General features: G+C 38.5%; 1 protein-coding gene across 3 annotated transcripts in view; it reads left to right on the top strand.

Moving 5' to 3' along the window:
• Positions 1-1,615: 1,615 nt before the first annotated feature.
• LOC138851073 (cytochrome P450 2L1-like) overlaps positions 1,616-15,629 on the top strand; it is a gene marked incomplete at its 5' end in the record, with an annotated part of 31,415 nt that continues 17,401 nt past the window's right edge. For all 3 annotated transcript variants that reach the window (XM_070105202.1, XM_070105203.1, XM_070105201.1), the window contains 4 exon segments: positions 1,616-1,727; positions 7,714-7,894; positions 10,474-10,591; positions 13,528-13,672. In XM_070105202.1, the coding sequence (XP_069961303.1) occupies positions 1,616-1,727; positions 7,714-7,894; positions 10,474-10,591; positions 13,528-13,672 (556 nt within the window).

Below are 15,629 nucleotides of genomic sequence, written 5' to 3'. Positions count from 1 at the left end.
TATGTAAATGAGTTGTTTGTTTTAGAGAACAATTCAGTATTACAGTAGTTGTTATGATTCACAAATGGGTAGTTTGCAAACTGCAAAATGTTCACATGTGACACTTTGCAGTTTCTTTTGCACTTATAAATTAATTTAGAGTATCAGACTCTCCATGCATCTGGGAAAAGTGTCTGGAAGAGTTTCATTTTAGCGCCCTAAATTGTTAGACTTTGTCTACGTATATAAAATAATGTATATTGTCTTTGTCCATCTGAACTTAAACTTTGCTGTGCATCATCTACCAACAAGAATTACCATTCATTTTTTCTAATATACATTACTTTACAGCACTCAAATTGCTCATGTACATAGAATGCTATTTGCATCATTCTCAACTAGTGGACAAGACTTAACAACAACATGGTAAAAAAAGGCAAGACATATAAAGCAAATTCTTATTTATAAACTATAATTGGCTTTAGGAAGAGCCTTTTAAAGATCTACTTAGCCTGGAACATCATGTGTTTATGATGCACAAATAACCCGCACATAGCAGAAAGAAGCTTATGATGATGTTTCAGTCCAACTTTGGACCATTAACTTGACACAATGATGTTAATGGTCTCAGTTAGTCCAAAACATCATAAGTTTCCCTCGATGTGTATTGTTCCAGTCATGGTATTGTGATTTTTAATTCTTTATGTTTACATTGGTTTGCTCTCCGTATAGTGTCTTTTAACCATCTTTCCAACTGGCCAAATTAGGTTTGGTTTTTGGGCTTGCTTAAAGTAATTTCAGATGTATTGCATAGACCATTTGACAGAAACTTCTGAGTACAGTAGTCCCCCCCCCTTATCCACGGGGGGTTACATTCCAAGACCATCCTTGGATACCCGAAACCATGGATAGTAGCGAACCCAATACTATATAAGTCATCTTCTGTTTACTCACATACTATGATAAAGTTTAATTGGTAAATTATGCACAATAAGTGTGAATTGCTCATTACTCTAAAATTTGTTCATGATTGCAGCCATGTATACACGTAAGTAACCATTCTTACAGTACATGTATTCATTACCTTTGTAACTTGTGAGTTCATTACCTTGTACCTAGTTCAGCCATCAAAACTTTGGAGCCCGGTCCCTGGACCCATTGTGCACCTCTGTAATCTGTAAATACCTTTGTAACTTGTCATGATTGTGACTAGACCTACCTGGAGTTCATTACCTTTGTAAATTGTGAGTTCATTACCTTTGTAAATTGTGAATTCATTACCTCTGTAACTTGCTCAGCTATCAAAACTTTGAGGCCCAGTCCCTGGACCCATTATGTACCTCCCCCACTGGATGGGTATGGGGTGCATAATAAACATATTAAACTAACTAAAAGTGGAGAATTGGCATTTTTTTACTGCCAATTGTCCGTTTATTGTGTGAAGCACTTCAGGGCTTCTCATAGTCTTCGAAGAAGTTCCAACATCACTACTTTTGCACTTTGAGGCCATTATTAAGCAAAATTAAGGGTTATTTTTGGGCCATGGTAAACCGTGAATAACTGAAACCGCAGATACCAGTCCCGTGGACACAGGGTCCTACTGAAATTCAGTTTCTTTCATAATTTTTTTTTCCAGGGTATTATAGAGTCTCACAAAGCCAAATTGGACCCCAGCAATCCACGTGACATAGTCGATAAATATCTTCTCGAGATGAACAAGAAAAGTGACATTGCTTCATTTTTCAGTGGTATGTATAGCCGAGGAGGATTCCAACTCTGGTGACTTAGCATTTTCATATTTACCTTTAATCCATATTTTTCACGTGACGATGTGAGAGTTATGTGCCGTTCTAGCTTCTCTTCAAATGCAGTTGTACATTTATTTTGAAAAGGACTATAATGTATTCAGAAATACAGTAACAAGAGATAGAAATTGTAAAGATTATTATTACTATGAGTAGTAGTAGTAGTAATACAGTGGACCCCCGGTTTACAATCAGCTCCCAATGCGACCAATTATGTAAGTGTATTTATGTAAGTGCATTTGTATATGTATGTTTCTGTTCCACTTCCCCATGGATAATTATTATTATTATTATTTTTAACAAGTCGGCCATCTCCCACCTAGGCAGGGTGACCCAAAAAGAATGAAAATCCCCAAAAAGAAAATACTTTCATCATCATTCAACACTTTCACCTCACTCACACATAATCACTGTTTTTGCAGAGGTGCCCAGAATTACAGTGGACCCCCGCCTTACGATATTAATCTGTTCCTGAGAGCTCATCGTATGCCGAAATTATCGTAAGGCAAATTAATTTTCCCCATGAGAAATAATGGAAATCAAATTAATCCGTGCAAGACACCCCAAAGTAAGAAAAAAAAAGATTTTTTTTTTTGACACATGAAATATTAATTTTAATACACACAAACTGAAGAAGACATGCACAATTACTACTTTACTAAGAATAGAATACATGACACTTACCTTTATTGAAGATCTGGTGATGATTGATGGGATGGGAGGAGGGGAGAGTGTGGAAGTTACTGTTTAGAAGGGGAATCTCCTTCCATTAGGACTTGAGGTAGCAAGTCCATTTCTGGGGTTACTTCCCTTCTTCTTTTAATGCCACTAGGACCAGCTTGAGAGTCACTGGACCTCTGTCGCACAGCAAATCTGTCCATAGAGCTCTGTACCTCCTGTTCCTTTAATTCTTTCCTAAAATGGAACCTTTTTGAGGATGACCCCTACCTCACCTTCCTTCCCCTACAGATTTATATGCTCTCCATGTCATTCTACTTTGATCTATTCTCTCTAAATGACCAAACCACCTCAACAACCCCTCTTCAGCCCTCTGACTAATACTTTTACTAACTCCACACCTTCTCCTAATTTCCATTATCCAAATTTTCTGCATAATATTTACACCACACATTGCCCTTAGACAGGTCATCTCCACTGCCTCCTACCGCCGCCTCGCTGCTGCATTTACAACCCAAGCTTCACACCCATATAAGAGTGTTGGTACTACTATACTTTCATACATTCCCTTCTTTGCCTCTATAGATAACATTTTTTGTCTCCACATATACCTCAATGCACCACTCACCCTTTTTCCTTCATCAGTTCTAGGGGGGATATGATTGAGGTGTATAAATGGAAGACAGGAATAAATAAAGGGGATGTAAATAGTGTGCTGAAAATATCTAGCCTAGACAGGACTCGCAGCAATGGTTTTAAGTTGGAAAAATTCAGATTCAGGAAGGATATAGGAAAGTACTGGTTTGGTAATAGAGTTGTGGATGAGTGGAACAAACTCCCAAGTACCGTTATAGAGGCCAGAACGTTGTGTAGCTTTAAAAATAGGTTGGATAAATACATGAGTAGATGTGGGTGGGTGTGAGTTAGACCTGATAGCTTGTGCTACCAGGTCGGTTGCCGTGTTCCTCCCTTAAGTCAATGTGACCTGACCTGACTAGGTTGGGTGCATTGGCTTAAGCCGGTAGGAGACTTGGACCTGCCTCGCATGGGCCAGTAGGCCTTCTGCAGTGTTCCTTCGTTCTTATGTTCTTATGTTCTTATTAACCTCATCCTTCATAAATCCATCCGCTGACACGTCAACTCCCAAATATCTGAAAACATTCACTTCTTTCATACTCCTCCTCCCAATTTGATATCCAATTTTTCTTTATCTAAATTATTTGATACCCTCATCACCTTACTCTTTTCTATGTTCACTTTCAACTTTCTGCCTTGATTGTTAGTATTAATAGTAGTAGTAGGACTGGTATTATTATTATTAGTAGTAGTAGTAGTATTAATAATAGTAGTACAGTGGACCCCCGCCTTACGATATTAATCCGTTCCTGAGAGCTCATCGTATGCCGAAATTATCGTAAGACAAATTAATTTTCCTCATAAGAAATAATGGAAATCAAATTAATTTGTGCAAGACACCCAAAAGTATGAAAAAAAAAAAGATTTTACCACATGAAATATTAATTTTAATACACACAAACTGAAGGCATGCACAGTGAATACTCTACTAAGAATAGAATACATGACACTTACCTTTATTGAAGATCTGGTGATGATTGATGGGATGGGAGGAGGGGGGAGTGTGGAAGTTGTTATTGTTTAGAAGGGGAATCCCCTTCCATTAGGACTTGAGGTATCAAGTCCTTTTCCAGGGTTACCTCCCTTCTTCTTTAATAACACTAGGACCAGCTTGAGTCACTGGACCTCTGTCACACAACTTATCTGTCCATAGAGCTCTGTACTTCTTGTTCCTTTATGATTTATCTAAAGTGGTTCACAACATTGTCATTGTAATAGTCACCAGCACGGCTTGCAATATCTGTGTGAGGGTGATTTTCATCCATAAACGTTTGCAATTCAAGCCACTTTGCACACATTTCCTTAATCTCTTTTTTCTATTCCATACTAATTCTCACCCTTTTTACAACAGGGATGGCACTAGAAGCTTTCTTGGGGTCCATGGTGGCTTATTTTGCAGTTATAAGCACTAAAAACACTGGGATAATGTGAAATGTACCGAATGTATACGTAGATGCGACCACACTGGCTCACTTGTAAACACTGGTGCTGAGGCCACACATGGGACGCGTCCTGGACGAATCGCGTAAGGCGAGTTTTTTAGCGTGAGGCGAGGCAAAATTTTTGCGTTAAAATGTATCGTATGGTGGATTTAACGTAACGCGATGCCATAGTAAGGCGGGGGTCCACTGTACTGGTATTATTATTATATTTTTTTTCAACAAACTGGCTGTATCCCACCAAGGCAGGGTCGCCTTTTTAAATTTAGTAATTTATACAAGAGAAGGGGTTACTAGCCTCTTGCCCCTGGCATTTTAGTCGCCTCTTACAACACGCATGGCTTACGGAGGAAGAATTCTGTTCCACTTCCCCATGGAGATAAGAGGAAATAAACAAGAATAAGAACTAGAAAGAAAATAGAAGAAAACCCAGAGGGGTGTGTATATATATGCTTGTACATGTATGTGTAGTGTGACCTAAGTGTCAGTAGAAGTAGCAAGACGCACCTGTAATCTTGCATATTTATGAGACAGACAAAAGACACCAGCAATCCTACCATCATGTAAAACAATTACAGGCTTTCGTTTTACGCTCGCTTGGCAGGACGGTAGTACCTCCCTGGGCGGCTGCTCTCTACCAACCTTCTACCTTTAATTTTCTCTTGTATGCTTTCTATTTTTAAGAGGTTGGTCATGCTAGAAAGGTAAGATCACTCATAGAAGAAAACACATTAACCATTATTCATTTGCTAAATGCTTTCCTAAAAGTGTGCAGACAAGGACTCCAAGATTCTATGTAAATACAGGGAACCCAATGGAAATAAGTCAGTGTGTTTGACTTTTTTGGGTTATCCTAGGTAATTTACACTTTGTATGATGAATGTACTTATATGTACTTCTGCCAAAATAAACTTAATGAAATTCAAATATCTCACCAAATTGCAGGGATTCCCATCCATTTCAGATAGTAAATTGTTTGACAGCAACTAAAAAGGGATGATACTATCATCCTGACACAGTAGTCTGGAACAAAACCTGTTAAATGTTTTTCATTCTACCTGAATTTCTCATTTTTTTCTTGCAGTCTCGTGAATATTTAAGATAATTAATCTCACAAATTTCTACCTACCTTCAGATTAGATTTTGCCACCGAAGTGGCTAGTTTATTGTGCACCCCATATCCATCCTGTGGACGGTAGCGCGAGAGCATGTGGATACACAAAAGGCCTAGGAACTAGGCCCCAAAGGGTTAACAGGAATACATATGGATTTATATCTACATATCTATAGTTCAATTATCTGTTACAAGCAAATTTAGGAAATTTGCTTAGTATATCTGGTATCTTATTTTCATTAATAAGATATCTTGACATGTCACATAGGTTATTATACTGTCTGTCTCTATATTCCTCAATAAGTGGACAATTAAGCACATAGTGTTCAAGAGTGACCATATACCTACCTTCAGTTTCCTTACATTCATCACTTTTCTTTCTTGTGTTTTTTAATACTTCTTATTCAGGGACTATCTTCTTTTGAGTTCAGGAGACCTGATGTAAACCAGGCCGGAGGACTGATGATCCACGGGATCATTAACACATATAAACCAGGCCGGAGGACTGATGACCCACGGGATCATTAACACATACAAACCAGGCTGGAGGACTGATGATCCACAGGATCATTAACACAAAATCTGGTTACCCAAGTTTGAGCCTATCGTCCACCTTTCTGTGTATTCATGGACAGTTGTTCATTACATCTTAAACTGAGTTCACATAACATTACCTTCAGCAGGCATCTTCTCACATTTTGAAAGTTAATTTAGGCAGAACTTAATGTTATAGTTTCCCCTATAACCAGCAGCAATTTTTTTTTTAAACACACCAGCCATCTCCCACTGAGGCAGGGTAACCTGAAAGAGAAGAAACACTTTCATCATCACTCTATCACTATCTTGCCAGAGATGCGCCTACACTACAGTTCAAACACTGCAACATATTTCCACTCCTTCTTCAGAGTGTAGGCATTGTACAGTGGACCCCCGGTTTACGATCAGCTCCCAATGCGACCAATTATTTAAGTGTATTTATGTAAGTGCGTTTGTACGTGTATGTTTTGGGGTCTGAAATGGACTAATCTAATTCACAATATTCCTTACGGGAACAAATTCGTTCAGTAATGGCACCTGAACATACTTCTGGAATAAAATAATATCGTAAACTGGGGGTCCACTGTACTTACTTCATCCAGGACTCAAGTCCAGCTAACCAGTTTCCCTGAATACCCTAATAAATGTTACCTTGCTCACACTCTAACAGCACATCAAGTCAATCATAAAAATAATTTACCTTCACTCACTCCTAACACGCTGATTTATATCTACACATTTATAAATGTTTCTTCATTTTCTTTTTAGTAATCTGTTGGAGTGTGAGCAGGATAATATTTTGTGAAGGGATTCAGGGAAACTGGTTAGCCGGACTTGAGTCCTGGAAATGGGAAGTACAATGCCTGCACTTTAAAGGAGGGGTTTGGGATATTGGCAGTTTGGTGGTAATTCTAAACAATCATATCTGAGCACAGCTGCAAAGACAGTGATTATGTATGAGTGATGGTAAAAGTGTTGAATGATGATGAAAGTATTTAATATCTTTTTGGGTCACCCTGCCTCAGTGGGAAATGGCCCGGTGGCCTGGTGGCCAAAGCTCCCGCTTCACACACGGAGGGCCCGGGTTCGATTCCCGGCGGGTGGAAACATTCGACACGTTTCCTTACACCTGTTGTCCTGTTCACCTAGCAGCAAATAGGTACCTGGGTGTTAGTCGACTGGTGTGGGTCGCATCCTGGGGGACAAGATTAAGGACCCCAATGGAAATAAGTTAGACAGTCCTCGATGACGCACTGACTTTCTTGGGTTATCCTGGGTGGCTAACCCTCCGGGGTTAAAAATCCGAACAAAATCCTATCCTAAATCCTATCCTAACTCCTGAATCTTTTTGTATATTATTAACTTCAAGGCTTTATTAAAATTCTATGTCTTTTTTACACTCCCTTGTTGATAATTACTTTAATTTTTGAAGGGTTAATTTAGGAAATGTTATCTCTTGTAATTTTTATCTTTGTCACAATAATGAAATCTTTACAAACTTAATTTCACACATTTCTTTCATCAGAACTGGATCTGATAAGAAACATATTTGACTTGTTCTCTGCGGGATTTGACACCACTTCTAACATGCTACGCTGGATGTGTTTATACATGGCTGCCTACCCAGATGTTCAGAAGAGTGTGCAGAAAGAGATTGATGATGCAGTTCCCAGAGACAGGTTGCCATCACAACAGGAGAAGCCACAGTAGGTAGACATTTAATAGTATACAGTAAGTCCTTGATTTGCAAATACAGTGGTACCTTGGGATATGAACAGCTCAAGACTCGAACAATTATGTAAGTGTATAATATGTAACTGCTTTTTTAAGTGAATTTTTGGGGGTCTGAAATGGATTAATCTAATTTACATTATTCCTTATTGGAACAAATTTTTTTGGTATTGGCACTCGAGCAGCCTTCTGGAACGAAATAAGTTCGTATCCCGAGGTACCACTGTATGTTGAGAATCTTCTGTTTTGTGTATAATATCATTATTATATCATTATTGTATATAATATCATTATATAATAATAATCATAATAATAATATCTTTATTTACTACAAGTACATGTACATGGTTTACAGGCTTAGCTGACAACAATGACATACTACTATATAGAAAGCCCCTTGTTATGCTCCGTATGTCCGCCAAATTAGGTCAGTGCCCCGGGATGCGACCCACACCAGTCAACTAACACCCAGGTACCCATTTTGCTGATGGAGAACATAGACAACAGGTGGAAAGAAACACACCCAGTGTTTCTACTCTGGCTGGGAATCGAACCCAGCCCTCACAGTGTGAAGCGGGAGCGTTAACCACCATTACAGAAGGTCCCAAAATTATTCATAAGTTGAAGACTTCCTCTTTTGAATATTTTTCACAATTCAATAGGTCCCCAGTGTGTTTGTAAGTCAATGACTTACTACAGATGCTCCTTGCTTTATGATGGTTCGACTTGCGATATTTTTGACTTTACGATGGTGTAAACAGCTCATTGCCACTGTGCCTTGTTCAGCTATCGGAACTTTGCAGCCCAGTCCCTAAATCCATTATTTATCTCTGCAATCTTTTGACTACCACCAGCAGGATGGGTCTGGTGTTTACCTGGAATTTACCTGGAGAGAGTTCCGGGGGTCAATGCCCCCGCGGCCCGGTCTGTGACCAGGCCTCCTGGTGGATCAGAGCCTGATCAACTAGGCTGTTACTGCTGGCTGCACGCAAACCAACATACGAGCCAAAGCCCGGCTGGTCAGGAACCGACTTTAGGTGCTTGTCCAGTGCCAGCTTGAAGACTGCCAGGGGTCTGTTGGTAATCCCCCTTATGTATGCTGGGAGGCAGTTGAACAGTCTCGGGCCCCTGACACTTATTGTATGGTCTCTTAACATGCTAGTGACACCCCTGCTTTTCATTGGGGGGATGTTGCATAATATAGATGTTAAACTAAAAACAATGATGATGTGATAGCAATGCACATTCATAATTTTTTTTTGCTCTGCATAATACTGCACATTTATTGATAGGATAAACTTGTATTCATTTATATAGGTTTTAACACTGGTATTTAGTTACAGTAATTGTTTATGCTACACAAATAACCTGGACATAGAAGAGAGGAGCTTACAACAACGTTTCGGTCCGACTTGGACCATTTACAAAGTCGTAAGCTCCTCTCTTCTATGGGTGGGTTATTTGTGTATCGTTCCAGTCACGGTATTGTGCCTTTTTTTGTTATTTAATTGTTTATGTACTTATTTAGTGACAATAGGCTTTTTTTATTTAAGGGAGCAAGGGGCTAGTAACCTCTTCTCCTTTATAAGTTACTAAATTTAAAGAGAGAAACATAAGTTTTTCTTTTTTGGGCCACCTTGCCTCAGTGGGATACAGTCAGTTCGTTGAAAGAAAGAAAGAAGTTTTTTATTTGTTAATCATTTCAATTATTCCTGTAGCATCATTTCTTTTCCTTGCCTGTTCTTCCCTCTCTCAAAATAGGAAAACAGCAGAGACATTTTACAATGATGAATATCTTGCACGAATTCCCAGATTTATCTATGCTTAAGTTATCTTCATTATAGAATAATAAGAAAATATTATAACCTTTATATTATAATAATAAGGTAAAAGGACCCCAATGGAAATAAGTCACTCTGTCTGACTTTTTTGGGTTATCCCAGGTTCTCTACACATATGCTGCTATGTATGATAATTCTATGTAACTGTATTGTGTATACCTGAATAAATTTACTTACTTACTTACTAAGTTTGCCCGAAGTACTCCACATATTAAAGGACTTTCTGTACACAACTAAGTGTCAGTCATCTCTGTACAAACATTGTATCATGTTGAAATAAATTTTTTTCCTAGCTTTTGTCATGAAATAAATATATGAACATGTACTTGTAGAAATAAAGATTCTTCTTCTTTCAGCAAACTGGCCGTATCCCACCAAGGCTGGGTGGCCCAAAAGGATAAACAAAAGTTTCTCTTTTTAAATTTAGTAATATATACAGGATTGATAAATTAGACACATGTGCAACTCTTGGATATCTTTATTGAGGAAACGTTTCGCCACACAGTGGCTTCATCAGTCCATACGTAGGAGAAACTTGAACAGATACCCAAGAGTTGCACATGTGTCTAATTTATCAACATGTCGGTTCTCTGAACCATTCATCTACAATATATACAGGAGAAGGGGTCACTAGCCCCTTGCTCCCATTATTATTTTTTATTATTCATTGTTATTATTATTCAGTGTTTCTGAGGTAAACTTTTAAACTGCAGACTGCAGTACTTGGAGGCTGTGATCCATGAAGTTCTTCGCATGTCTTCCCTCATTCCGTTCAGCGTCAGTCATTTTGTAACACAAGATATAGAGCTTGGAGGTTATGTCTTACCCAAGGTTAGTGTGCAATCAGTTTTGTGCTTTCTAACAAATCCACAAATTAAAAATATTTTTTAGACAACCAAACAGTTTCATTTCTTTCTAAAGTATAAAAAATGTAGTCTACATGTACAGGCAGCTCCAAGGGAAAGCAGAACAGAATCCTTCCTTTGTAAGCCATGCGTGTCATAAGAGGAGATTAACATGCTGTGAGAAAGGGGCTAGTAACCCCTTCTCTTGTATAGTTACTGGAGGTAAAAAGGAAACTTAATAAAGGCATTTCATTTTCTTTCTTTTTTTGGGGAGAGGGGAGTCACTCTGCCTCAGTGGGAGATGGCCAGTACTCTAAAAAAAAGTATACTGGAGGGGCCTCACTTATACAGCAGGTTAGGTTTCGGGCTACTGCTGTAAATAAAAAATCGCTGTGAAGTGAAACAGCCTTTTTTCACTTTCAAATGCATATAAAAGCCTGATGCTATGTTTACACTATTGTATATTAAGTGAACAATAGCGCGAGGCCTAAAAAATGCATATATAACACACACACATTACTTTTTTTTTTTCAACAAGTCAGCTGTCTCCCACCGAGGCAGGGTGACCCAAAAATAAAGAAAATCCCCAAAAAGAAAATACTTTCATCATCATTCAACACTTTCACCACACTCACACATAATCACTGTCTCTGCAAAGGTGCACAGATATGACAATTTAGAAGTCCCTCCAAACTGTCAATATCCCAAACCCCTCCTTTAAAGTGCAGGCATTGTACTTCCCATTTCCAGGACTCAAGTCTGACTAACCGGTTCCCCTAAATCCCTTTATTAAATATTACCCTGCTCACACTCCAACAGTTCGTCAGGTCCCAAAAGCCATTCGTCTCCATTCATTCCTATCTAACATGCTCACACATGCTTGCTGGAAATCCAAGCCCCTCCCCCCCACAAAATCTCCTTTACCCCCTCCCTCCAACCTTTTCAAGGACGACTCCTACTCCTCCTTCCTTTCCCTACAGATTTATATGCTTTCCAAGTCATTCTACTTTGATTCATTCTCTCTAAATGACCAAACCACCTCAACAACCCCTCTTCAGCCCTCTGACTAATGCTTTTGTAACTCCACACCACCTAATTTCCACACCATGAATTCTCTGCATAATATTTACACTACACATTGACCTTATACAGGACATCTCCACTGCTTCCAGTTACCTCTTTGCTGCAGCATTTACAACTCAAGCTTCACACCCATATAAGAGTGTTGGTACCACTATACTTTCATACATTCCCTTCTTTGCCTCCATAGATAACAGTTTTGTCCCCACAGTTACCTCAACACACCACTCACCTTTTTTCCCTTCATCAGTTCTGTGGTTAACCTCATCCTTCATAAACCCATCCTCTGACAAGACAACTCCCAAATATCTGAAAATATTCACTTCTTCCATACTCCCTCTCTCCAATGTGATATCCAATTTTTCTTTATCTAAATCATTTGATACCCTCATCACCTTACTCTTATCTATGTTCACTTTCAACTTTCTACCTTTAGGCACCCTCCCAAACTTGTCCACTAACCTTTGCAACTTTTCTTTAGAATCTCCCATAAGCACAGTATCATCAGCAAAAAGTAACTGTGTCAACTCCCATTTTGTACTTGATTCCCCATAATTTAATCCCACCCTTCTCCCCAACACCCTAGCATTTACTTCTTTTACAATCCCACTTATAAATACAGTGGTACCCTGAATTTCGAACAGCTCCCAACTCAAACAATTATGTAAGTGTACTTTTGTAAGTGCTTTTATAAGCATATTTTTGGGGGTTTGAAACGGACTAATCTAATTTACATTATTCATTATGGGAAAAAATACGTTTGGTAACGGCACTCGAACAGCCTTCTGGAACGAATTAAGGCCGATATTTGGGGTTCCACTGTATATGAAACAACCATGGTGACATTACTTACCTTAAAATATTTTGTACTGAGCTTATAGTGAGTACAGAGTCTCCCCTACGGATGAACATTCATGTTGTGAACTTTGGAACATAAAAACGTGTGATTGCACCCTCCACAAATTCAGTATTATTGTGATTATTATACCCCTAATATATCTGGTGTTAAGCACAGAAGCAGTGGTGATGCAGGTTGTAGTGCTAAGAAGTGCCGGGCCATCACAGTGGAAACATAAGTGAGCATGATGAAAGTAGACTGAGGTGAAAAAATGGTGAATGTCGCCTGTTCACATATTTTGTTTGCTAGTGTACAGTATGTATTTTTCCTGTGTTCATGTATATGTTTGAACTATGTACCCTTCTAAGTTATTCATTGTTCATACGTACATATACTACACTATTGCACAATACTGCATACATACGTATGCTGGACTTCGGAACTACCGCTCGGAACCGAACTTGTTTGTAAGTAGGGAAGTATCTGTAGTGAATATATTTATGGTAGGTAGCCTGAATAAATGAAGAATAGGTATAATTGGAAACTGCTGTATTAGCAAAACACTGTAAAGCAAAGTGTTGTAAAGAGAGAGAATCCTGTAATATATTGTATGTAATGTACGTAATTTTTTTTTCTTTCAACAAACTGGCTGTATCCCACCAAGGCAGGGTGGCCCAAAAAGAAAAACGAAAGTTTCTCTTTTTAAATTTAGTAATTTGTGCAGGAGAAGGGGTTACTAGCCCCTTGCTCCTGGCATTTTAGTTGCCTCTTACAACACGCATGGCTTACGGAGGAAGAATTCTGTTCCACTTCCCATGGAGAATGTATGTAAATGGTCTAGAAAAATGACAAGGTGAGGATAGAGACACTTGTTCAACATTTGGAAATTTTTATTGCAGAAAAATATCACCAGCTAGTGGCTACTTCAGCCAGAGAAGAGCAATATATAAATTTCAGCAGACTGAATTGTTACATAAAATTTATTCTATTTCTCCTCATTATAGGGTATGACCCTTCAAGCATGTTCTGTGATATGTCACGAGGATCCCAGCTACTGGCCAAACCCTCACAAATTTAACCCGAGTCGCTTCTTGGACGACAATGGGAAGTTTGTGCCTAAGAAAGAAGGTTTCTTGCCATTTGGAATAGGTATGTTCTTGAATTGACTGTTGCTATTGCTGTAATATTCTGTACTGAGCATAGTTGCTTTAGCTAATTGACTGTTGCTATTGCTGTAATATTCTGTACTGAGCATAGTTGCTTTAGCTAATTGACTGTTGTTATTGCTGTAATATTCTGTATTGAGCATAGTTGCTTTAGCTAATTGACTGTTGTTATTGCTGTAATATTCTGTATTGAGCATAGTTGCTTTAGCTAATTGACTGTTGCTATTGCTGTAATATTCTGTATTGAGCATAGTTACTTTAACTGATTGACTCTTGTTATTGACTTTGTGAGCACTGTTGCTGCAATATTCTATAATGAGCATAATTACTTTAATCATTATCTCTAGTTATTAAGTTTGAATTTAATTTAGAAAATATACACTGATTGTGCCTGCTACACATTTTTATTTTATTTTTTTTTTATTAACACATCGGCCGATTCCCACCAAGTCAGGGTGGCCCGAAAAAGAAAAACTTTCATCATCATTCACTCCATCACTGTCTTGCCAGAGGGGTGTATTACACTATAGTTATAAAACTGCAACATTAACACCCCTCCTTCAGAGTGTAGACACTGTACTTCCCATCTCTAGGACTCAAGTCGGGCCTGCTGGTTTCCCTGAATCCCTTCATAAATATTACTTTGCTCACACTCCAACAGCACGTCAAGTATTAAAACAATTTGTCTCCATTCACTATCAAATACGCTCATGCACGCTTGCTGGAAGTCCAAGCCCCTCGCACACAAAATCTCCTTTACCCCCTCCCTCCAACCCTTCCTAGGCCATCCCCTTCCCTGCCTTCCCTCCACTACAGATTTATACACTCTCGAAGTCATTCTATTTTGTTCCATTCTCTCCACATGTCTGAACCACCTCAACAATCCTTCCCCAGCCCTCTGGATAATGGTTTTGGTAATCCCACACCTTCTCCTAATTTCCAAACTACAAATTTTCTGCATTATATTCACACCACACATTGCCCACAGACATGACATCTCCACTGCCTCCAGCTTTCTCCTCATGGCAACTACACATATATTACATTAAACTCCAATATTAACCCTCCACTCAAACTTCTCCATGATAACTACAACAGAACACAGGCACAACACAAGGTACAAAACTCTTTTTAACATTCCTTGTGTCCTCCTCACACTATGCAGAACTGCAATACACATAAAGGGCCCCATGATCTGGAATTCATTGCCCAAACTAGCAAAAGGTCCCTTGTCTGCCATCCAGTTTAGGGTTGTAATTAAAAATCGCCTCATCACGAAAATTTAAGTACGTATACCAACACTATACTATGTCTGAAAGCATAGCTCCAGTTTGAAACTACTCGAGTAATCTAAATTAACTTAAGATCCCAAAATCAATTTTAAGGATTAACCCTTTGACTGTTTTGGTCGTATATATACGTCTTACAAGTCACTGTTTTTGACGTATGTATACTCATAAATTCTAGCGGCTTCAAATCAAGCAGGAGAAAGCTGGTAGGCCCACATGTGAGAGAATGGGTCTGTGTGGTCAGTGTGCACCATATAAAAAAAATCCTGCAGCACGCAGTGCATAATGAGAAAAAAAAAACTCCAACCGTTGTGTTTTAATTAAAATTCCGACTTTGTGGTCTATTTTTGTATATTATTTGTCTTTGTATTTTTGTTTTCTTGGTCTCATTTGATAGAATGGAAAACATATTATAGAAATAGAGGTGATTTTGATTAGTTTTACTATGAAAAGAACCTTGAAATGGAGCTCAAAGTAGAGAAAATGTTTGATTTTTGCCGATGTTCAAAAGTAAACAAATGATGTCATTTACCAATAAATATCCAAGTAGCCATTCTAATATGCAATCATGAATGGGTTGACATTATTTATACAATTATTACAATATTGCAGTAGTCTGCATAACAGTAAATCTTCTATTTTTGTTTGAAT

This window comes from Cherax quadricarinatus, chromosome 97 (genome assembly GCF_038502225.1).
Source record: "Cherax quadricarinatus isolate ZL_2023a chromosome 97, ASM3850222v1, whole genome shotgun sequence".
Classification (NCBI taxonomy): Eukaryota; Metazoa; Arthropoda; class Malacostraca; order Decapoda; family Parastacidae; genus Cherax; species Cherax quadricarinatus.
The sequence above is the reverse complement of the archived record's forward strand: the minus strand, read 5'-3'. Positions and strand labels throughout refer to the sequence as shown.